General features: G+C 40.5%; 1 protein-coding gene across 2 annotated transcripts in view; it reads left to right on the plus strand.

Moving 5' to 3' along the window:
* The first annotated feature begins 3,592 nt into the window (after positions 1-3,592).
* The window catches only part of USF3 (upstream transcription factor family member 3), a 42,195-nt gene continuing 20,928 nt past the window's right edge, over positions 3,593-24,859 (plus strand). Inside the window, exons 1-5 of one of the 2 annotated variants that reach the window (XM_068957644.1) lie at positions 3,607-3,721; positions 18,958-19,094; positions 19,962-20,023; positions 22,332-22,360; positions 24,346-24,428. In XM_068957644.1, the coding sequence (XP_068813745.1) occupies positions 19,977-20,023; positions 22,332-22,360; positions 24,346-24,428 (159 nt within the window). In that variant the 5' untranslated portion in view covers positions 3,607-3,721; positions 18,958-19,094; positions 19,962-19,976. Of the gene's footprint in view, positions 3,722-18,957; positions 19,095-19,961; positions 20,024-22,331; positions 22,361-24,345; positions 24,429-24,859 lie in introns of both variants that reach the window. The other variant, XM_068957634.1, reaches the window with a different exon arrangement.

Genomic DNA, 24,859 nt, shown 5'->3' on the forward strand with positions numbered 1-24,859 from the left:
AATTATCCTGTAGTATTTTCACATCAAATAATGAGTGATCTTGAAACAAACAGACCAGGCATCATGAACTCGGTGTTTTAGGTTTTATAAGTTAAATGTTTAAAAGTACTCAAATTAATTGCTAGCTATTGAAAACAGCCTTTGAAAAACTGCTCTATTCCATACCTATAAAAGTAACTGGATTTAAAATGCAGTGAGTATTCTTCCTTAATGACTTTTCTCAGTAAGATTCTTAAGGTGAGAGAAAAGATGAGTTTTACTTAACTATTCCAGTCCCTTCTGCTCTTAGAGCCATTCTTTGTCTGTAGTGTCTTTCTGCTCATCTTTCCTGCTTTGAGGTAAAGTGTCACTTAGGTGATAAACTTTCACCGTGATATAGCTTATGGGGAAAAAATAAATTTCTATAGCATATCTGCTTATTTAATTTGCCCTGAAAGGTGCTTTGTCAGTAGATGGAGTCACTGCGTTCCTCAGGACAGCATGCAAAAGCAAAGCTCAGACTCTGAAGACTCCACTGTTGTTGAGCTGCTGCTACCGGCTGCCTCCCCTGACCTCTGCTGGAGGACCTGGAAGCCACAGAGGGAGACGTTTTATCAGGAGTACAAACTTCATCATTTCAGCCTTGTCAGCAGCTGCAAAGCTGGAGAACTTTTGCTATACTTCCAACTGCTGCAGCTGTTCTCCATACCACTCTGTTTTGGATTTCTACCCTGTTTCTTTCCCTCTCTGCTCTCATCCCGGTCACCTCTTTAATCAGCCTGTAGACTTTTAGTCTCCTCAGTTATTCCTTTACAGCAAAGCCAGCTAATACCTCTGATATCTGTATTTCCTTCTCCAAAGCTTTCCTGGTTCTACTGCATCTTTTCAAGATGAGCAGTTCCATTCCCCTCGCTGTATTCAATGCTTGGGTGTTTACAGGGACCCTGTAACAACTTGTGTTGTTCTGTAATCTTGTAATTCTAACACTTTTTTGTTATTGAGATGATGCATTTACAGAACCCCGGGATCTCATGACTGAGTGGTAAGTCAGCTCATGCTTTTTACGTGTAAAAACTTTTTCCCTGCTACGTACATCACTTTATTTACCAATGCTGGATTTAATCTGCTGCTAACATTGCCCAGTCACTCGATGTTGGAAGGTTCACCTGTCATTCCTCATTTTTATTACCTTGACTAACTTGATATCCCCAGCAAACTCTCACCTCACTCTCTGCTCGCTTTTTAAGACAGTGTTGAACAATATGGACCCCGGCATAGCTCTCAAACTCCATTGCTAACCTCTCTCTAGTGTGAGAACTGATTGTTTATTCCATACCCTATGATTTCTGTCTTTTAATCATTTCTCTGTCATTGCAAAGATGTTTCTGCTGATCCCATGGCGGCTTAGATTATTTAAGAGCTTTTTGGATAGGGGTCTTACTTTAGGGTTCATTTGAAGTTCTTTTGGACATCCACCAAACAGCTCTGCATTGTCCATGGGCTAATCAAGTCTTCCAAATAATTAAGTGGCTTGGTGAGGCAGGACCTTTCCTTGCAAAAGCACTGTTAGTTGCCATAACATGCAGAAAGTTTTTGTTGGAGCACTTCCTCACTTCAGGTGAGCTGTCAGCTGAGCATTGCTGATCCTTGCAAAATAACTTCTCACTCTGTGGGGTTCCCAAAACCTATTAAATCCATTTAGTCAGATACTTTGTATGGGATGTTTGATTGTTGCTCACTGTTGCCCTTTGTCCTTTTCTCTTGCCATATGGAGACGTTCATCAAGCAGTACGGAAAGGTTTTTTATTTTGGGTTTTTTTTCCTCACTCCTCTCCTCCCCCCAAATATCTACTGAATTTCTACCTTTTGTTTATTTTTTCTTTTCCTTTTGTTTAAAGGCTTTGTGACAACACTGTCTCAAGCCCTCTAGACAGCTAAGTGAAGTTACCAGGCTTTTTTCACTGGCTTCCACATGTATGACCCATGGTCCAAGAAACTTCCACACCTGGGGGAAGGGCCCTGATCTGTATTCTCATATCCTTTTTGTTGGCTACCGTGCCACATCATACAGACTTCCGTCCTTACTGTATGCTAAATTATTGAATCCAAACCTGTAATACAGTTAAGTATTATGCCTGCATTTTAAAAATGGATTTAAGTTGTTCTTGCTTAAGGTCATTTAAAATAGAGCTGGAGAAACACCTCCCTTTCACCTGTCACACAGGCAGCAAATCTTCATCTCATCTACTCAATGTGAAGTTTTTATGAATATATGTGCGAAAAATGTTTGCTTTTTTAATTAACTCACTATATAGGTGCTAGCCTACATTCCTTACCAGAATCCCACGTCTGCTGTTCAGCAATTACCTGTTTCACGTCTGATTTAACCAGTGAGTTTTTGCCTGGCACTAGATTCTTGCTACTGTCTTTCAAACATTGAACGCTGTACTGGCACTGTGAAGATTACAAGTACCCGATTACGAACTCGAACGCTCTAGAGCACAATAAGGTGCAGAAAGATAGAGCTTGCTTTTCCTGATTTGGACAGGGGTGCCTCTTTGCAGAAAATTTTAATTTAGAAAGGACAATAAGGATATAAACTTTTTTAAAAACAACAGTAATAATAAAAGGAACTCTAACAATATACAGTGGCATAATATTGAGTGGCATGGCACAGGTATTTCAGGTTTCACAGGTCATCTGCTTTGTGCTACGTCAGAACTAAAAAACAAATAGGGGAAGGGGAAAAAGTATGTGTATGCTTGTGCTTTACATGCCGAAGCTGCTGTTCACAGTAACTTCAGCGTTTCGCTGCAAAAAGAACTGACACCTGAAATTTCCTCACGGTCAGCAAATGCCTCCCCCGCTTCAGAAAGTATCGTCAGCTGCAAGGTTAGTTTGTAAGCAGTGGCAATTCGAAATGAAATGCTGCTGCAAAGCAAAGCAAAACCCCAATTTCTGGCACGACTCATCGCAGCAGCAGCAGCGCTCTCGGGCACCACTTCTGAACCGCGTCCCTGCCACCGTGGTATGTCACGTTTTTGGGCGAGCAGACGGACGCGAGCCGCTCCCCGCGCGGAGGCCTGGCCACTCTTAACGGATCCGCGGAGGGTGTGGAACAAATTTGAGAAAAATTCCTGGGAGGGGGACAACAAAAACGAAGCTCTCGAGGCTGGAAAGTGAGAGAGGGCCGGTAACTCAACCACAGACGCGCCAGCGCCGGGGCGGGGCCGCTTCCGGCGGGGGCGGGGCGAAAGGGCGGGGTGGGCGTGGCCTCCACCACCACACGGTTGCCGAGCCGCGGCTGCTTCCCCTTTAATAATTTCCGCCCTCTTTGGCCATGCCCCCTCCCCTGCGCTCTCATTGGTCTACCGTGGTGCCGATCCCCGGCAGTTCCTGTTTCGGCCACCTGAACTTGTTGACGGTGAGTACGCCAGTCGCGGCGTCGGCGCCGTTCGATTGGGCCGCCCTGCCAGCTTTTGCGGTGGCGATTGGCCCGTCGCGGTTCCGCTCCGCCCTGCCGCGGTGTGCCCGCCTTCCCCGCCTCGAGGTTTCTGATTGGCCGCGAGGGCTCAACCCGTGCGATCGGATTGGCTTCCCCAGGCCGCGTGCATGAGCAGCAGGGTACACTGCGCGTGCGGGGCTCAGAGTGGAGCCAGCGGCGGAGGGGTGACACGGGGTGCCCGCTCGGAGGATGGTCCCTGCCGTGGGGCTGCCGCTGCTGAGCCCGCCCTGCCCCGCCGTGAGTGCCGGGGCGCTGCCGCGGCGGCGGCGGCGCGGGGGTGGGCGCGCTGCCCGCATTTAGAAGCCGGGGCGGGAGGGGCGGCACGGCGGGCGGCCCGGGGCCGGGCGGGAGGGGGCGCGTGCCGGGGCTGCCCCTCCCCCTTCAGCCCCCCCCCCGGGGCGGCCGTCGCCTCGGCCAGGCGGGCGCCAACGGGCGCGCCCCGCGCGCCCCGCCGTTGCCGTGGCGACGGCGGCGCGGGCGGAGCCGTTGCCCCTTCCCGCTCCCGCTGCGCCGGCCCCGGGACGGGGGGAAGCGGCCCGCGACTGCGAACGGGGTCGCTGCCGCCGTCTGCCGGGCTTGGTTAGGGGGCGAGGGCCTGCAACCGCCCCTGGCGGGGCCGGGGCCGGGGAGTGCGAGCGGCCCTCTGCGGGGCCGGTGGGCGCCTGCCGTGACGGGCTTTGTGCGAGCACCGGTGCGCTTTTGCTTTGGGGAAGTTCTGTCGCTCTTGCACCCCCCGCCCCGCCTATACGGATACGGTGTCGAAGTGCTAGCGCGTGTGACTGGGGAAAGTGTAAAGATGAAGGCACCCAGAGTTTGGAGGGTTTGGTGGTGGTTGTCGTTGTTGCTGTTTTTTTCAATCGTTAGGTGAAGTGATTTGGGGTAATGAGCTATAAAACACTGTTTGGAGAGTTGCTTGTGGACAGGGTGAGAAGTGGGCACCGTTTCTCAACTGCAGCGTCTTTTCAGCGTTGTCAAGGGTAGAGCATGTGCTGTGCGTCATCTTTGTGCTTTTTTGTTTGTGCGTGTGAGGACTCAAGCAGGAAATTACTCGGCTTCAGAGTATGTGCAAAAGTCCAGCTTTTTTTATTTAGCATTCATTCCCTGGAAACTAACTTTTTTTACTGGGTCTGTTTTCAGCCTGACTTTCTAAGGAAAAGTGGCTTACAGACATGCTCTATCTATTGCTTCTCCGTCCGGTAATTTTAGCTCTCTGGCCAATTTCAATCAAATGTATCAGTGATGGAGATCTGAAGGATATTTGAGGTCTTCAATTTCATGAAAATCAACACCTGACAAATGTAAAAGATCCAAATTTTTGCTTGTAGTTAGGACAGGACACCTAGAATTCAGCTCTCTGTCCAGTCTTTGTGACAGCACAAGCGTACTGAGCCTGTCAACATACACGTGCTTTGAATACTTCCATAGTGCATGATGCCATTTGTCCAGGAAAGTTTATGAGGAAAAGGAAGGATAGGTGAAAAAGACAGAAGGGTGAAGTGATAAATCACTATCGGTAAATATGTAGAAAATCACACTACTTTGGTTTTGCTTTTTACATAATAGCTTGGCTTTCTGTTATAGTCTACCCAGATACATGACTACTAGAAACATTAAGTGAAGATAATTTTGTGATGATACACAAGCTCAGGTAATCTAAGAGCTCAGGTTGAAAGCATGATTTTAACTTTGCTTTTTCATATATGCATTGGGGTGATTTTAGTTATGTGATTATATAGTGGTCTAACAAGCAGCAGAGTGTCTATTTGTCACTCCTATGAATTTTGTACGATAGGCAGACAAATAAGATGGAAGAAAAATTGGGAAATGGTGTGTGTGTGTATGTGTGTGTGTGGTTTTTTTTTTTAAGGATTTAAAATAGAACTTTACTTCTAACTTTCAATTGTTGACATAATAATTATCCATAGGTATATTTTGGGGTCAATGCATTTGACAACTGGAAATATGGTCATCACTTAATGGAACTAAACTTAGAAAATGCTAATGGACTATGTATATTTTCATGATTTCAAGTTGCTTATATTCAAAATAACATATCAGGTATGTTAAGCAGCATGAGGCTAGATACTGACTATGGAGTAGTTGGATATTACTTATTCCTTAAGAGCCATAGGTTGTAGATACGTGGGAAGATTAGGAGAAGATGAAAAATGGCAGTGGTGGCCAGAGGAGCTGTGAAGGGAGAATTAGGTTGTGAGTGCTTGATTGCGGCTTTGCTCTTTTGATTCCTGGTTTTCCAAGTAGTTAATGTTCCCAAGAGCTGACCAGGAAGAAGTCGAAATTATTGTCAGGTAAGTGTCATTGTGATAAGCGTCTGGCACGTGCCTGCTGTGTGCAGCATGTACTCTGCATTCATAGTTGCACTTTAGTCTTAGTCTGAAATTACAAAGATGGCTTATGAGCAAGAAGGTAAAAATTTGGTGAAAGCGTTCTGCTGATACCACTGGCCAAGCTGCTCTAGCCTTTTGAGCTTGTGAAATGTTGCTAGTGGTTCCTACTTCTTTTTTTTTTTGATGAAGAATTAAAGAGCTACTTTTATATGTGTGTGTGTGTGTTCTTTTTTTAATATGCTGAAATCTTAAGAACACCTGAAGCTGAGGTGAGCTGGCCTGGGGTGTGCAGCATTGTAACCAACCATGTTCAGCTTAACTAATATACTTTGTGGGTTGAATTTTCATATTATATGGGGTAGACATGAGAAATAGATACATACGAGGGTTGAGTGTGGGGACGTACTGAATTTGACAAGATCTCTTTTTTTTTTTTTTTTTTGTAAAATAGTGGCTATATTTTTATTATAAATTTATGGATCCAAGATGCTCGTAAAAATGACATTGTAAATGGCACATGACTGAGGGGAGGCATAAGTAGCAAAGCATCTGATATAAAGATATTCTCAATGAACCACAGCTATCTGTGTCTTTAAAATGTCTAAAAAATGTTGTTACATATATGCCACATTCAAGGATAGTGAATAAGTGCCACAGCAAAATGTTTCAGCTGAGGCAATTTCCAGTTAAACAGCAAATAGTATTGATCACTGTCTCGGAATAGTGAAATGCTAGTGGAGGTGTGTCTCTAGCTGTGTGTATAAACCAGATATTTGAATGAAGATGGGTAGGTAGAGTGATGTATGTACATGTATGTATAGCCTCTGACAACTTTTGTTTCTAGTAATTTCATAATGGGTCTAGTTATAATTCTCAGGCTTCCAAACAGCTATTATAGTCATCTCCAGCTTTAAGGACTGCTCACGCTTAGCTTTTCCAGTGACTTTATAACTTATTTCCTGTGCTAGTGTTCTCTGTCATGTTTGTGGCTCCTTTATTCAAGTTAAGTCCCTCAGGAACACATTTTCCTGGTCTAAAGGGTATCACTCATAACGTGAAGATGTGAGTGTTCTGGAAAGTCAAGTGAAAACATTTCAGATTGAGGGGTTGAGCAGTATGACTTCCTTTACTTCAGGTTGCAATAAGACAATTAAGGACTGCAAGCCCCTGATTAAGAAATGGTATGCAGTGCCAAGCTTTCATAATGCTAGCCTTAACTTGCTGGTTAAAATAAAATTTCAGCTTTTATATGTGCTTTTCATCTGTACAAAATGTACTCTGCTATGACTTTGTAAGAGTAGCACAGTTGTCGTGTTCTGACTGAACGTGGAAGTGATTCTGGTGTGTGCACAGGGTTGACAGATTGTGTGTAAACTAACCAAGTTAGTTTCCTGTATGAAGTGCTATGGGATTAACCTTTTTAAGATGAATGAGTTATTTTTGCCACCATGATGTATGATAGCAATCTCGTACAGCAGCCAAGCCCTGTGCCATTGTGATTCAGATAAGAAGAAAGTAGCAGACTGTTAAAAATATTTAATTCTTCCTGTTAACACCTGCCTTCCCTACCCAATTACCTGAACTTCTGTCAGATTAAATGATCATGAAATGAGATCAATTCCATCTGAAAGCACATCTCAATCATGCTGGTGCTCTGCTATCAAAATAAGTTATTTGTGGCCAATCTCTAGTGAGGCAGGAATGATCAGAATGTGGATCTATTAATCTTTAGATCTACATGCAGATTTCTTGTATCTTGTGCTCCAAAAGTCACTGGTGTGGTGGGCTATGCCATGAGAAGATTATTGAAAACTTGTTCTCTAGGCTTCTGACACCATGTTAAGAGTCATGGTGACATCATATGGGAAGAGGAAAGCTTAACTGTAGTAAGTTTTGTTTCTCCCAATATCTGAAGGTTAAAATGAAAAGAATGTTGGCCGTTAGGGGTGTCTGCCTGCATCTGTAATCTGTAATTGGTAGTTGGCTTATGGGACGCTTAATTCATGTCAAGCCTTCAGCCTTAGGTGAAGTTGGATCCTGGTTTGCTTTTTCACATTGGTGAAGTTGTTTGTTGGGAACTGAACATAAGTTATCTTATATTGGTTTCCTCGGTAAAACTGCATTTTGCTACAATACTTCTTAGATGTTTACCACAATAATAAAATGATTCGAGCCCAACATTGAGCAGCTCCAAATCAGCAACAAATAAGGAATGTCATCTCAGTTTTTCCACTAGGAAAAGAACCGTAATACCTCAGAGATACTGTTTAAAATAGTTGATTCTTCTAGGTAAGTCTCACTCTACATGTTCATGTCAAAACCTTGTTTAAATTCTGAGACTTCCTGTATAATTTGGAGAAGTTTAACTAGTTTTGGCATCTTCTTGGGACACAGTTTCATAAACATGAAGCCAGCACTGTCACCAAGAGAAGCAGTCTTGTACCAACACAAGCATCTCAGTGTACTTGTTTCGAGGAAGAAAAGGGGTTGCTTTTCTTTGTGATCTTTTGGCAGAGTTGATTTTAAGTTGGGGTTATGTTCTCATCTGTCTTCCTGCATCAGTACTTGTGCCAGCACAGGGGCAGTAGGGTCGGGGAGTGAGAGGCAGAGGCTATCTCCTTCAGCATTATTTTGGAGTAGGTAGGACAGTTGGAAAGGGAAACCGTCTTACAGAGTTTCCTGTCATTGCTGTAAGAACAGTTTGGAAAGACTTAAATGCCAGAAAGTATTTTTCTCAGATTAAAGATGTAAGTGCTAGCTACTAAGTAGACAGCTGAATCTTCTTTATTGGTCTTTTTGTGCCTGTTTTGAAAGAACAGCTTAATACGTTTGCCTAAGGATGTATGAGGGCATGATAGAGCCTGTTTCAAAGCAGGAAGATGGGCTAGATAACTGCTTGAATTCTCTTCCAGGTTTCACATTTATAAACAAGTTTACAGAATTCACATAAGCTATCACTGTGCATCAACAAGGGGAAGGAGTGGGGAAAGCAGAATTTCCATGCCTGATTTTAGGATAGTTGTGCTAAACTAGCTGTTTAATTTATCTTAGTAACATTGCAGTGTAATTCACTGGCTCTGTTAGAATGCAGATTCTGATAAAATAATTAATAGAAGCAAAAAATTTTTATTTCGTAATATACCAGGTTTCAACTAATGGTTGTCTTTAAGAACTTTGCATAGCTTGTTTCACAACAGAATACCTTAACCTGCTTCAGAATCTAAGAAATTCTCAGAAGAGTGTGTAGAACTAAAAATGCCGGTATTTATGAAGGTGTAGTTGCTTCTTGCCAGTTATGATCATTGGTCTGTTGTCGTTCTCTTTAATTATAACTGTAGCAGTTGGATTTTTTTTTTTTAAAGTTTGGATACAAATGCTGTAAATTTGTATTTGGTATGCTATTTGCTGGTATTCAATTAGCGTGCATGTGCTTTATAGTTTTGAGTTTTAATTTTCTTACTTAGCAATATTAGGGGCTGCAGCTCTGCCTTTGAGCCTCTAACTAATGATGCACCTAACATATGCACGTGTTTTCCTCTATTTTCTCCTCCATGGCTCAAGTTCAAAATTTCTTCTGTTGGAGATAGCTGTAGGGTATTTAGCTTGTGTCAGTGTTGAGAATTGGAAACTTTCAATAGTTCTTTCCTTTATTTAAATGAAAGGAGTGTGTGTGTGGGGGGGGGGTTGTTAAGCCTGTGACCAAAAGTGATGCTCAGTCTCAACATCTGGTTACTTGGATTATTAAGTATTGCCTTTATGTAAAACAATAGTATCTTTAAATGTCATTTTTATCTTGGTGTGGTTGGCAAAGGTAGAGAGAGTGCCACCTGTAAATTGCCTTGAGAGGGTTTATAATCCATCTTAGTCCCCTAGTTTATGAGGGTATGGGGTTTTTTGTTTGATTTTGGGCAGGGATGGGAAGATCCTGTGTTTCTTAGCTTGGAAAAAAATAATGTGTTTGAGCTATCCCTTGCTGAGGAACACAATGGAGTTCTCCCACTTTTAATTTCACTTCAGGATAGTCTTGCTAAGTTGGTCTCATGTGAAAATAGGGAGATGGCTTCTGACAATTATTTAAAAAAAAAAGGTGGAGGTAAGGCATTATAATTTTATAGAATGGTTTTCTAATGAAGTAAAACTTGCACAATCAAGATATCCATCTGTCTGCTGTCTGTTGCTCCTGTCCGCTCCCTTCACCTATTCCTTTCAATAACTTAGAAATCTATTTTTGGTTTCTGCCCCTTTGTCAGTGCTAAATTTCTGCAGTAGTCTTATTTTCTTTTCCTGGTGCATATATGAACTATCAAGAGGTAAATAAGTATTTCTGTATGTTAATTCTCCAAACTAAATAACTAGTTCCAAAAGCAGTGGCACTAATGAATCCAGGTTACCTACGGATTTGCATCAAGTCGTTCCATTTCCAGGTGTCTAAGATATACTGTTTTGCTTTGGCATTTTTTCTTGAAATGCAGTTGAGAAAGTGTCTGCTTTACCTGGTCACCTGTCCTCAGATGTCTTTAGTTTGAACCTCTCTGTTAAATCTAACTGAGGCAGTCTGCAGCTTTATCCCTGCCAATAATATTTGAACCCGTCTGTCAAACATCCAGGTAACAAGATGAGTCCTTTACTCCTGGAACTGAAGGACTTGCCCACTGGACCCATCCTATCTAGAAGAAACTTTGAAGAGCAGAGGGCAGAAAAAACATTGAGATTGTGAAAGAGAATTAGCCTTCTTCCTTCTGCACAAAAAAAAAAAAAACTATTTCTAGGAGCCACAAATCCTTTCTTTCCTGGAATGAAGAGATTGCAAAGATTTAAAAAAAAAAAAAAAAAAAAGAAAGAAAGAAAAAAAAGAAAAAAAGGATTCATTACAACTGTAATAGTGAAAGCACTGTCTCTGGAATGATCTACTGTCCTTTCTCCAAGGACACGGCCATACGTTGCCTGAACAGGTGCTTTGGAAGCACTTTTGTATAGTTACTGTGCTGCACCATCTCAGTTCTGAAAGCTGAAGGGAAGTTCCATTAACTAATTCTTTTAAGATCACAGTAGTTAGAAATCATGTGCCTAAGAGCAGAGTTGGGGAGTAACTTTGATTAGCTTGTGCATTAAAATTGAAGTACTGTTGTATAATATCTTCTACCTTGGCCATAGTCCCCCCAGTGATTATTGGTGCCTTTAGCCCCGTTAAGATTCATAGGGAAATTCATCACTCTGAAAGGCCAAAGGTTGCAACCAAATCTCAGCATAGATCCTCTTCTGGATGTTACAAAGGAGCTTTACAGTGGAGGACCATACAGTACTGCATCCTGTATCATGATCCCATGGTAGGTTCTTAGTTTGTGTTAAGTTTCTCAAACCCCATGCCTATGAAATATTCAAGAACTTTAGTGTGTAGTCCTTTTTTGCTTAGTGACTTGCATCTGAAAAGATGAGTTAAAAAATCACATAAGCTTTCTGGATGCCTTGCACGTTTCAGTTCTAGGATATTTTGCACTTCCTGTTAGTTAGGGACTGCTACAGATTGTTTTGCCAGATATCCGTATCTGTTGCATAACTGTCAATCAGAGTATCAAGACATTATGCAGTTTTGCACACAGACTACATGAAGATCATTTGTAGTTGTACAGTAAAAGAGAGCTCAAGTTAAAGCCAAGAAAATGGAACGAGGAATAATATTTTGGGCATACAAATAACATTTTGAGTTTCAATTGATTGTCAGATCCTATGATAAAGTACCGGTATTTGAATAGAGATTTCATTTGAAGATGAGGTCACATCAGAAAACACAATTAGCCTAGCTGTTGCTGAAGCTGTAACTTGAACACTCGTCCAAGCAGTCCTGGGTGTTTCAAGTACAGCTTTCATATGAAAGGCTTCCTCAGTTGTTATAAATAATCGTCTTGGTTCCCGTAATCAGAGATCATTAAGACATATATGCTATAACTTTTTCAGCAAAAGAGAATTCTTTGTTCTTTAGGGAACCTGCTGCCAGAAGGGTTTGGCTCACCATTTGATACTATTGCACTGAAGTGGGAACGCACTCACTCTCAACCGCAGTATAGGCAATCTTTATAAACTAGTACAGGTAACCTAATCTAGAAAAAAAATGATCTGTTTACATGGAAGTTATCTGCACTCCATTGTTGTATCTACTTAGCATTTCTCATCAAAGCAAAGTTTTTTTTTTTTTCTTTCCCCCTTTGTCAAGAGTGGCATTAGTAGGTATCTATTTTCTATTTGAAAATAATTTTTTATTTTGAAGTGTACTGTGGGTCACTGGGTGTTGAAAAGCAAGGAGATAAGCACTGCCTTGCAAATTAGAGACATTCCTCATACTTTTTCAATTCCTTCATGAAATTGGTATGTGGTAACTTTTGAACCTTTTATGAAGTATGTAAAGAACATTGGGATCATGAGGATTTCCCTGGTCATTGCTTTCTGATTTCCCAAAGAAAACCATTTCAGTCCCCTTATTTTGATCTGAAATAGCTGGAAACGCTCCTCAGGATGACAGCTCTGGTCTTTGTAATTCTAGTTTGTGTACTAATTATATAATTACAGATCTTTACCTTCAAATGAAGAATAGAAGCTATTATAATATTTCAGTTTTAATGTATAAGCTAATCAAGCTCTGTTTGACACTATCTCATAATCTCCTCATAGGCAAGCTGATGAAGTACAGGCTAGATGAGCAGACACTGAGGTGGATTGAGAACTGCCTGAAGGGCAGAGCTCAGAGGGTTGTGGTCAGTGGCACAGAGTCTAGTTGCAGGCTAGTAACTAGTGTTGTACCCCAGGAGTCAACATTAGGGCCAATACTGTTCAACTTAGGCATCAGTGACCTGGATGAAGGGACAGAGTGCACCCTCAGCAAGTTTGCTGATGCTACAGAACTGGGAGGAGTGGCTGATACACCAGAAGGCTGTGCTGCCATTCAGAGGGACCTCGACAGGCTGGAGAGATGGGCAGAGAGGACGCCCTTGTGCAATTCAATAAAGGCAAGTGCAGGGTCCTGTACCTAGGGAGGAATAGCCTTGTGTTCCAGGACAGGCTGGGGGCTGACCTACTGGAAAGCAGCTCTGCCGAGAAGGACCTGGGAGTCCTGGTGAACAAGTTGACCATGAGCCAGCGATGTGCCCTTGTGACCAAGAAGGCCAATAGTATCCTGGGTTGAATTAGGAAGAGCATTGTCAGCAGATTGACGGAGGTGATTTTTCCCCTCTCCTCAGCTGTGTTGAGGCCACACGTGGAGCACTGTGTCCAATTCTGGGCTCCCCAGTACAAGAGAGATACAGAGCTATTGGAGTGAGTCCAGTGAAGGGCCACAAAGATGATTAGGGGACTGGAGCATCTGTCGTGTGAGGAAAGGCTGAGAGAGCTGGGCCTGTTGAGCCTGGAGAAGAGAAGACTTGGGGGGGGGGGAGGGATCTGATCAATGCAAAAAAGTATCTGAAGGGAGGGTGTGAAGAGGATGGGGCCAGACTCTCCTCCGTGGTGCCCAGCGATAGGACAAGAGGCAACGGGCACAAACTGAAACACAGGAAGTTCTGTCTGAACGTGAGGAAAAAAATTCTTTATTGTGAAGGTGACTGAGCCCTGGAACAGGTTGCCCAGAGAGGTAGTGGAGTCTCCTTCCCTGGAGATATTCAAAAGCCCTCTGGACAGAATCCTGGGTAATGTGCTCTAGGTGACCCTGCTTGAGCAGGAGGGGTTGGACTAGATGATCTCCAGAGGTCCCTTCCTACCTCAAGTGTTCTGTGATTCTGTGAAATGCCTGCTTCCATATAACAATTTATCCAATTTATCCAGCCCACAGGAGACAACTGAAGTTTCAGGTAGGCATCTTCCTTTAATTGCATTGTATGTGCTTCAGTCTATTTGTAGTACCAGAATTGTCCACACAATGTTTGAAAGTGGCAGCAGCTCACATCTGGATGTGAAATATCCAGAAATACCTGTTCTTAAATAGTTTTCAGGACATCATCATCAATTAAGAGATTTGATTCAATAGAAATGACATCTCTCTCTTTCTCTGCCCCTCCCCTAAGATTTAAAAGTAAATGAGGTCCTACTAACCTAGGAAAACTTGAGGGGCAGGAACCATAAAGCAAGAAGAATAAGCCTGAGAAGTGGATATTTAGGAGCTTAATAGGGCGTTTCTTTTTCAGAATTTTCTTGAGTAGATCTGGTCGGGGTTTTTCGGAGGAATGAGCCTGCAGCTGCTCTCTCTTAAAACTGCATTATGACTTTAATATTACTAAAAATCTAAATAAAAACAAAACTTTATATAGATATGAGGGAATATCACTGGAATGATAAACCTACTTCCTCCTGCAACGTTGTTGTAAAAAAGGATAGAAAACTGCCTTTCTAGTTCTCATGCATGATGTTATATAATAGACTTACTGAAACTTAATTCCTTTAAACCAGCAAGGAAGCAAAACTCAATCTATTTGAGTTTAGGTAGCACAAACAAAAGAAGTAAAGAAAAAAATCTGAAAGCAGTGAAGTTTTTTTCCCATCTGTCTTTATTTGCAAACACCTATAAAAAATTTAAGTGGATTTTATAATGAGCTTAGCTTATAAGCATTGGTTTGCTTTTCTTAACTTTTGCTGAAGCTCAAGGAACAGCCCTGGGAAACAATCAACTGGTTTGGATTGGGAATGTATGTTCTGTGGAAAGTTAAGCTAACTCTCTCCTGCTCTTTATTCCCTCATGTTCTTAGGTGAAAGATGATGTATGTTGTGATGAGTCTGAAGCACATATGTGCTCCTGAGTCAGAGGGTCATCACAGACTAAAACAGTATTGATTTGCCTGCCTTCAGTGCCAGAACTGACCTCACCATTTCTTCTCTGCCAAGCCTTAATTTTTTGTTAGCTTCTGGAAACTTAATGTCTTTGAGAATTTTCATTTAGGTTGGTCAATGGGTACAGCTGTTATTGTGGGTGGGTAAGTGAATAGACAGGATGTGCAGTAACGAGCAATGTTTTCTTCCAAAAACAGGCTAAAAGGTTTCAAAGATATTTTTACTCTTACCAGAAAAAAAAAAATCCCTTTCCATTTCCTACACAGTGGTCTTAACAGGTAACTTCTATAGGCAAATAAGTTGGTGTATATATAGGTAACAATCACAGAGGTAAAGGTTTCTAGTTTAGTTTCCTGTAATCATTTTATGAGGTGAACGCAGAATTAGAAAAGAAGTATTTCAAGGGGGAATAAAGAAAAGGCAGCAGGCTGTGTTTTTAGCTCAGGGGCACCTTGCCTGTGATTAAAAGCTTTAAGTCCCCAAATGAAGCTAGTTTTGTTTTAAAACGTGCAAGGAAGTTTGGGAAAGAGCTCCAACGGTCACGCGAATAACGTCCTCTTCACTTATCTTGCAGGAAAAAAAAAAGTTTTAATAGATATTTATGCCTTGGAATTGGTCTTAGCCATAACTTGTGACTACCTACATAAGGTGTATAACACTGGTAAGAACTGTAGCAATGGAACTGTTAACACTTATGCCTGCTAAAGTGCTTTAAGAGGAAGAAGACAGATTTGGACTCCTGGTAGTCTTGCAGACTATGAGAAGCTGCATATTAAAAAGAAATTTTCTACCTCATATAGTGGAATGGAGCAGCTTCTCTAATTTGAGGAAGATTTATTTGTAGAGACAGTCAGTTAAAGAAAATAGATAGGAAGAATTATTTTCCTTTAAAAATGAATATTAAGTTTGGAAGAGAGCTGCTGACAAAATGTACTGCAGAGTGCTTATCCATTTGCCTCCTATGTTACTGAGTGAAAAGTTAATGTCAAATAAAATGATCTAAAATAAATTCTTAAAAAGCTAAAGCACTGGATCTTCTGGCATATCTTTGGAAGAGCAGATTTCATAAATAAGTTGCTGAATAAGACCTGCAAAGATGGGGGTAGATGACAAAAGATTTCGAAACAATTTATTTTCAAATTTTCTACCCTATTTTTTCAGAACTGCAGAAGAGATTAAGTTACATTAAACTTAAATCTTCAGAAGACAAAGTGTCTTTTCATTTCTGTGGATGACACTTCCTTTAAATAAAAACCAGTATTTCAAGTTGACATTGTAAGAGCTATAAACTATGTAAAGCTTAGGGGAAGCATGGTACTAAATAAATATAAATGTTGAATTATCTCTCCTTAATCTGGCTAAAGAATGTGGAATTTGCTTCATTACCTCTGCAGAAGGCGTTCAGCTGAGTCAAGTGACTGTATTTCATGAGTGAACTAAGCTTATAAAAACAAGTACGTGTCTTCTGCTTTAGCAAATTAGTAAATGAACCTCTCCTTGAAGAAGTATTACTTGAGATGGAATAAGGGAAGAAAAATCTATCATCAAAGCTCTGGTGATGCAGCAGCTGCTAGGAAGAAATGAAGATAGTGTAAACATTACTCATTGACCTGCAAAAGCCTCTACGCAGGCAGTACTTTTTTATTTTTCAGAGCCCATATTTTCAGCAACTTTTTACATATTCCCTCCCTAGTGTTGCCAGCTCTAACTGTTTTGAGGTTTATCAAGTAAAATGCGAAGTTTTTTTGTCTTTACCACATAAGAACAGGAAAAAAAATGAATTTCACCATCTTTCTCAGAGTACAATCTAGAAATAGAAACCCCAGAGTTGTATATGATGTCATACTTAATAAACTTAACCACCTCTTTTCAAGGGGAAAATCAGAACTTGAAATAAACTTGTTATTAGATAATGTGTACAGCCTTGTTTTTTCTCTTCCCTCCCACAAAACTACTTTGAAACTGTGGGGGACACATTGCTTGAGTTGTGTGCATCTTGTTAGTCTTCTGAGTTAAAAGTTGTTCCACGGTACCTACACCGTGTTTCTTTGATATGAAATGGGCTGTAGGTTCCAGCAGAACTGAAGCATAGCAAGTATAAACTTAAAGTTGCTTACGCTTGATTATAGACTCAATGTGGTAGCATCTGCCTGGCTTTGCATGTGCAGGGAGTGGCATCACTGGGGAGAGCCCTACTGACTTCAGTGTGGTTTTAAAAAAAAAAAAAAAAAAAAAGGCAGAGGGGAAAAAAGACATGGGGACATAATGAGTCTTTGACACCTATTATAAGATCTTTCTGTTTTCTCAGGATCAAAGAATCGGTTATGTGCTTTATTAATAAGGTTCAGCACAAACTCCCACCAAGGCCATGCCTGTTTTTCCAATGTTGTTGTACTGCTGCATCATTGAAGGCTTCAGCTCAGGAAGAAGTAAGGCCATTGGAGAAATGTATAGATCTTGGCTTGGGGAGGTAGGGGTATTGAGAATAAGAGTTGAGCTGAGGGAGCAGAGGCCCTGGACAGAAAAGGGAGGTGGCATATAGGAGTACAGAGCTCGTGTGTGCAGGAGAAGATAGGAATGTGAATGTGATCCAGGTCATGGGTAGGAGGATGCAAGTGGAGTTAGGACACATGCATCTATTTTGCAGGGTTTTGTTTTTTTGTGGGTGTTTTTTACACCCTTTAGCTTAATACAGTTGTGCTTGAGCTGTACTCATGCATGGTAACTGACCATCTAAAGCACACCAATACTTTCTATGGTAGATGTCCTATAATAGAGAAATATTCTGTTGGTTCTAAAATTCTGTAAATTTGCAAGTTTAAAAAAAAAAGTTGCTTGGTGAATACCTTAGTCTTTCAAAAATGTCAGTCTCACCAAAATGGAAACCTCCTTCATGATTTTTTTAGCTCTGATTTTAATGTGCTTGCTGTGGTCTAGTAATGGCTCATAACAGGTACGTCAGCTCTGCCCTTACAGATAGTGCAGAAAAATCAGGAGACAGTACATGCCTGCCCTAGGATGCAATCCCATTTGTTGCCTTTGGTAAGCGTAGTCTCCGCTTGTGAGCTTTCTGTACCAGTGCTATGTCCACCTACTCTGTGCTCATTTTCTTACCTCAATACACAGACAGTACTGTATATTCTAAATGAAATGACCCCTTTGTGCCTTTGAATAGCCAGTTTACCTGATGCACAAGCTACCGTCTTAATGATGGATATACGAGAGAGTAGCGTTACCTGTTGGCTACTCTACTTTCCCGCATCTTTGCTGATAGCCTTAACGGCAATAGATTCTGCTCTGCTGCTTGTGGCACAACCTAAAAAAACTCTCTGAAATGAGGCATACTAACCTCAGTCTCTCAAGTCTACGTATGCTTCTCTTTGATTGTCAGCAGTGTAAAAGATACCTGGCATCTAATCCATTTATTCCAACCAGATTTACATTTTTTTTATAATCAGAATTACAAATTTCCTAAAGTGCTGAAGTTGCACCGCTGCTTTCTCCCACAATAAGAGATTGTTAACTCTGTCAATTTTTTTCATAGTTTATGAAGAGCGTGGCTGACGAGAATGGAGAAATCTAAGCCTGTCAAGAAATTATAAATATGAAATCATGTGCTCACATTGATGGGCTAAGGAAATTTTCGGTGGCTGTGTTTCCAACAGGCTCTCTATAGTGCCCAGTGGAGTAGTGTAGCATGGTAACTTGGCTTGGAGATGATTCTATGCAAGTTCACAATGGCATGAACACTGTTGTGTCAAGTGGAGTAGTCAAATTAGTTTCCTGAAAATTTCACACATTTTTGAGTTTCCCAGGCTGGATCTATTCGCAGGATATTGCCTGTTTGTTTTACCTCATAGGTTGCCAGCATTGCCTCTGTATCTATAGGACTAGATAAGGGATTAGAGTCGTAAACAGCATCAGCTCTCAAATGTTTTTTCTCAGTTCATCTTTACTGAATGAGAACTACATCCAATTAACCTTTTAGATTGAAAAGGCTGGAGAACAACGTCTTGGTTCTGTTCTGGCATAGTAACAAAGGTTTCCGTTAGCTTTACTTGTGTGCGTGTGTACATACACACGCGCATGCACACACGCGCACACCCACCCACACCCACCCACCCACACACACACACACCTTTCTGAAGTGTATGCTTCAGTGCATTGGGAACTCTTTAGGTGGCTGACTTTCTGGTTTGCAGGGAAACTTTTTTTTCTATTTTAATGCCAATGTCAGTACTGTTAGGCTCTGTTTACATTAAGAATTGCTTGATGTTGAAAGTTGTATTAAAACCCGCCCCCACTTCCTTACAGTAAAACAAAAAACAAACAAAAAAACCCACTAAAGATAAGAAGGCTGCTAATAGAAGCTGGTGAGCTCTCCAGGAGGAGCCGGGGAGAGATGAAGCCACAAGAAGTCTGAGGGTCCGTGTGAAGAGTTGCAATAGCAGGTTGGTGGGTAAGAGAACGAGTAGAAGCACGAAACTAAATACAAACCTCAGCCTCACCAAAAAAAAAAGATCTCTTTTTCCTGCCTTCACCTAAAGTATATTTCATGTTACTTGGTCTCTTAAACTCATTCCTCTAGTAGATACATGTTCAGCCATCGTTGACTTAATCTCATCTTCGGATTCCTTTTATCATAATCTTTTTGTTTGTCTAAATACAGGCTGCCTATATGTTCAAGCTGAGGAAAAGTTAGGTGCAACTTATTAGGCCCTTGCCTAACAAGTTTATTTTGTAACTTTATTTTTAGCTGCATTTTGTCTATCTGAGAACATAGGGTGTCATCTTTAGCCATTTTAAGCTGTAAATTAGTGGAATAACAAGCAAGTCTTATAACTGGCTACATTAATAGCGCTGTAAATTTGTGTTTAATAAATTGTCCTCATTGTAACTTGTATTTTGTTTAGTATTCACGCTTTATTTAAAACTGGGAACTGGATACATATTCAACTAGGAAGTGCTGATGAAAAAGGACAAAGTACCTTCTCCTGTTCAAAAAAGTCATACAATCTAATTTTCCTTCTCATTTCTGTAAAGTATTTGGGGTTATATTTGTTTAATATTTAAAGTAACTGAGGTGATGGAAACCAGTTCATCATATACAGCAGGGATTCATATAGCGCCCCTATGGGTAATGTACTTCCATTTTTGAATGCTCACACGACCAGTTGTCCTATATCAGGGTGATGGACTTCTGGGTACATTGCAGTATGGCCCTGTCCTTGTAGTCAAAGGCCAAATGATGCAACAAATGCCATGTGCTAAAAATTCAGAGGAGTGCAGTTGTTAATTACTTTCTCAATTTTCTTCAGGCTCTCTTTGAAACCATGCCAGAGATGACGGAGAATGAGACACCCACTAAGAAGCAACACCGGTGGGTTTCTGTGGCAAAAGGACTGAAATGTGTTGACCAGCCTATTTGGTAGTTCTGCAGCCTGTGATAGATTGCATCAACAAAATTTCTAGTTAGAGATTTGACAAAAGGGTCTATTAACAAGAAGTTCTGAGGGCTGACCAGGGTTGATTCAAAAGTTTGGGAACTGTGGCTGCAAAGCTACCTCTCTGTCTTCCCCTCTCCATGCTGAATTATTTGTCAATCTAAGACATGTCTATCTTGGCAACCTAGCAATGCGATCCTTTGATTATTACACAGACTACTCAGATCTCTGTGAGACTGTATCTCCACCTAGGTTATAGTGCAGCCTCTATTATTAAAGAGACTCCTTGTAGATATCAGGTTTTGTATAAAAACCAAACAAAGGGAAAACCAAACAAACTCATTTTAATTGAATAATTTAGATCTTTTTCTCAAATCACAGTGGGATTTAGATCTTACTTCTCAAATCACTACTGGACCTCAAAATACATCTTGAGGTTGAATAGCAATCCTGCAGCCAAAATTTGTAACAAAGTGACTTGGCGCTCATTACATACTTTTCTCATTTTTTTTCATTTGTAATAGCCTGTTGCTCTACTACGTGATTTGGTAGGGCAGCCCTTCACTCCCTACTGAAATAAAAATGTTACCGTCCGTTTGATTCTAGCTGACCATGTAAGATATGATTTATGACAAGAGAAGTGCAGCGAGAACATTTATTTGCCCTACAGAAATTGTTTTTTTCAAAGTCATCATGGATTTTGCGATTCTTTCTTTCCACACTAATGCAGTTTTTTGGATTCTGTATTGGTAACAGAGTCAAAGTGCAGCAAGATCTCTTCAGCCATTATGTTCTTCTGTATGTGTAGAATATATGATCATTTAAAACTGTCAGATACATATCTTGAATATGAGTGGGAGAACTGCAGTTTACTGTACAGTGAGGAACCGTTCTTAAACAATTACACATATTCTAATTCTGGTGAGACAAGCTTCCAAGGAACAGAAGATTCATCACTTTTTGAACATTTGTATAACAAATGTGCAGACTTTAGTTTACATTTATTTGACTTAAAGATGTTTATCTTTAGGCATGATTTTTTAGTAATGTCTCCAGATGTGACCACCTGCAGTAACAGCATTGTCCTGTAATCATTGTCTGAGTTACTCTAGATACACATTTTTTTTTTTGTAAGTCACCAGAAATGAATGTATGTCAACTCAAAGCATAAAGGATATGTGTCTCGTAGAAATCACACTAGTCATCCAATGTATCTTGCATTCCTTTTTCACTTCAGATTCCGTTACATCTGGTCTGTGCTTTAACAACGGAAATGGAGGACAGAAGGCCCTACTCCACCTTTTGCATCCTCAAGCTGTCTAGACTGAGAGGATGCTGTTAGACAGAAATCTTTTGAAATATTTTTTTTCTGGAATATTTATTTTGCCAGAGAATGTGTGCTTTGCTTTACTATACTTCCCAAGAGTATTTGACTTACTATGTGTATGCAGTACATTTGATTTGTATATGTAGAGTGAGCATATGGGCTTTATCATCTTCCACCAAATCAATTTGAGGCATTACAAAGTGATTGTGATCTGGTTGCCATTGGTCCAGAAATCCCAGATAAATATATGAAAACACAGACAACTTCTGTACCCCCAAGGTATATCGAGACAGAATTTAGAGGCAGTAAGAAGAGGAACTGCAGAGGAATGGTAATTCTGATGTATCAAGCAAAGGAAGCATGTTTGATACTAGCAGGTATGATCTTTGATGGCTAACATATCTGGAAGAATCAATTTGTATGGTAATCTTTTCACCTGTTTTAGTGACTCAGTGAATGTGAAGGTAAAATTGCAAACAAAGGATTACGGATTCCTGTCCTGCTGCTCAGAAAGGAGCTGGAATTTTTTTTGTATTTTCTGTAATCGTTTGTATTATGTTAGTACTAAAGGCCTTACTGAACATTGTATGTTATAATACGTATAGCTGAACAAAAACATAAGAAAAATCCAGCTCTGCCCCTATAAATATGTAACAATACTCAAATAGAATATTAGGCTATGCATTATTCTGCTGGAATTGATTTAAGTCTGAAAATTAATAAGTTTTTGTCAGAAACTGTTTAATACCGATGTCTAATATCAGTCCTTGTGATTATTGCTCTTATATTCATATTCACAGAGCAGAACATAGGATTAAAAAAATTAACTGTAAAAGCAATAATAAATTAAAAAAATATATATCTCTATGCAGTTTTTTCCTTGTTTCACATACCTATTTTCCTTTTATATTTCACAGAAAGAAAAACCGGGAGACACATAATGCAGGTAGGAACATTATGTTTTGTTGTTTGGGATGGAAACAAGCATAGATTTTTTGAACTGTTAGAGAACATATTTTGCGTGGTTCCCTCCTAAGAGCTTATTACAATAAAGAAAAAAAACCCCAAAATGACCCTACAAAACATCCTTCTGTGGTCTTGCACAGAATGTCTATATGGAAAGGCTTCCTGAAGGGGCTCTAGTTTGCTGGTATCCACAGTACAAGGTTACGGTAACATATCCAAGTATGGAAGTGTGACCGTGTCCACTGTCCTATCGTTACTAGTAAACTAAGAAGTGAACAGTTTCAGTTCAAAGGAAGATAAATGCACAAGCATTCACACACAGGTAATATCCACCTTTTTTTTTTTTTTAATAAAGGAGAAAATATTTATGTAAAACAGAGATGGGTATCTGATCCAAGAACTTTAGAGTTTTCTTGGGTTAGAAAGATTCCTGGCCTGTCCCATTAGGCATCCGCATGGGTGCTACCTTCCCACAAATTGTATGTGAATGTGGTCTATATGTTGTAGGGCTTGCTTTCCTCCTCCACTGTGTAGCCTCTTCTTTTTTTTTTTTTTTTTTTCCCCCCCCAGTTTTAATGGCATTTGATAAGTAGCAGCAGAAAGACAGACATGGGAAGGATTTGATAGGTTTTGGCCTAGATTATCCCAAGAACTCAAATCCAGTTTTTCTGTCATTAAACTGTGCTACAAAGTGACTGGAAAAAACATTGAGTAGTTTTCATGTGAAGGCTGTGGAATACAACGTTTGTAGAGCTGTGCCAAGGGTGTGGCCAATGTCCTGAGGATCAAAAGTATTAGGAAGTAGTCCTATCAAATCTGTTTTTAAGATTGCCAAACTTGTTCTGATTTTCAGTTCCTCTTTTCCTTTTACTGATAGCTTTCCAAAGTGTTCATCTACTGGGCCTTGTCTTTCTGTTTTATACTTTAAGCTTCTTGCAAAGGAGACTTTTTTTGTGGTGTTTGAATAGTGTTTTGTGTATTTATGCCTGTCACTCGGAACACCTCTAGCCTATTCTGAAATTCCAAAAATACTTCAGTAGTTTGAAAAATGTGAACTGAAATGACAGACTGCTGAAAAAAAAACTGCTTAAGTTAAATTCATGCACTCTTTATGAAGGAACATGGTAGATGTAGAGCGTTGTTTGCCCAAAGCAGGGCTGCCTACATGAAAGACAAGGCAGTAGGCATAGCAATGCACGATACGTTGATTTGAATCTTGACAGAGCCATGGCAGAACTTTGTGCAGGCTCTTTGGGGAAAAAGGCATCTGACAGTTTTGCCTTGCATAGAAGACCAAAGCACCTCAGTCAACAACAACAACAGAAAGCTACACAAGACAGAACTGTATTTGAAAGAAGCTGACTGTGGTGGAAGGACTACGGATTAACGCTATCTGAAAAAACATGCTGGAAAGTTTTGCAAATTTGCACAGATTTGTTCAGTGTAGACTTTCTGTGCCAATGTTTAAGTGTTGTGAACAGGTTAATCGTGTCACTAGAGGACTATACCTTGAGTATTTTCTGACCTTCTCCGAAATAAGTAATTCACTGGAAATACTGTTCGTTAAATATTTTCTTTTCTCCCTTGCAAAACAATTACAGCCATTGAACATAAAAAAGGTAACTGATGCTGCCCATATATCTGGAGCTTCAACTGTATTCTGTATTAGCTATTGTATAAATATAAAATTAAAATGGAGATTGAAAATTTATAGAATCTAAGGTCTTTCTCTTCTGGTGCTAGTTTAGCACCTTAGCTTAACTTAGCTAATGCTCCTTAGCATTAGGAGTAAAGAGACGCAGATTTCATTCCCAAATCTGCAACTCATTCTTTATATAATCTTAGTCCATTTGCTTTCTGTATGTGTAAAACAAATATAATCTTTATTTGCCCTTTGAAAAGAGTTTCATAAACCTCAGTTGGAAAGCATTGTAAAACCTGAATTTACATATTATTTTTGCTTAGTGGAGAGACATCGAAAGAAAAAGATAAATGCTGGAATAAACAGAATTGGAGAACTCATTCCCTGTTCTCCAGCCCTTAAGCAGGTAAGTGTCCATTCAGATGTACATAGAAACTTCCTGTAAAATGCTCGCACGTTTCCTTGTCCACAGAAGCATAACTACGGGTTTTGCTAGTTGTCTCATGCAGAAGGCAAAACTATCTAAATTAATATGCTCAAAAATCTCAGTTTTTAACACTATCACAAAAATTATTTGCAATAGAATTGCTTGCTGGAAGTGCAGGGCCACAAGAAGGTGGCTACACAGATGTTGAGCTGCTTCTCTGAAGGTGCTCCATATCACTGCTGAAGGCATGAAACAGCACAAGTTGGACATGCAACTGACTTTCTCCTCAGTTCCTGTGTGCGGTACTTTGGATCAGGTGTAAGGAAGACTAATTTGCCCAGAATGATCTAGTCAACTTGCTGATATCTGCCTGTGCGTTTGACTCACAGCCTCTCAAAGTTCGCATTGAG

The sequence above is a fragment of the Struthio camelus genome, chromosome 1 (assembly GCF_040807025.1).
Source record: "Struthio camelus isolate bStrCam1 chromosome 1, bStrCam1.hap1, whole genome shotgun sequence".
Classification (NCBI taxonomy): Eukaryota; Metazoa; Chordata; class Aves; order Struthioniformes; family Struthionidae; genus Struthio; species Struthio camelus.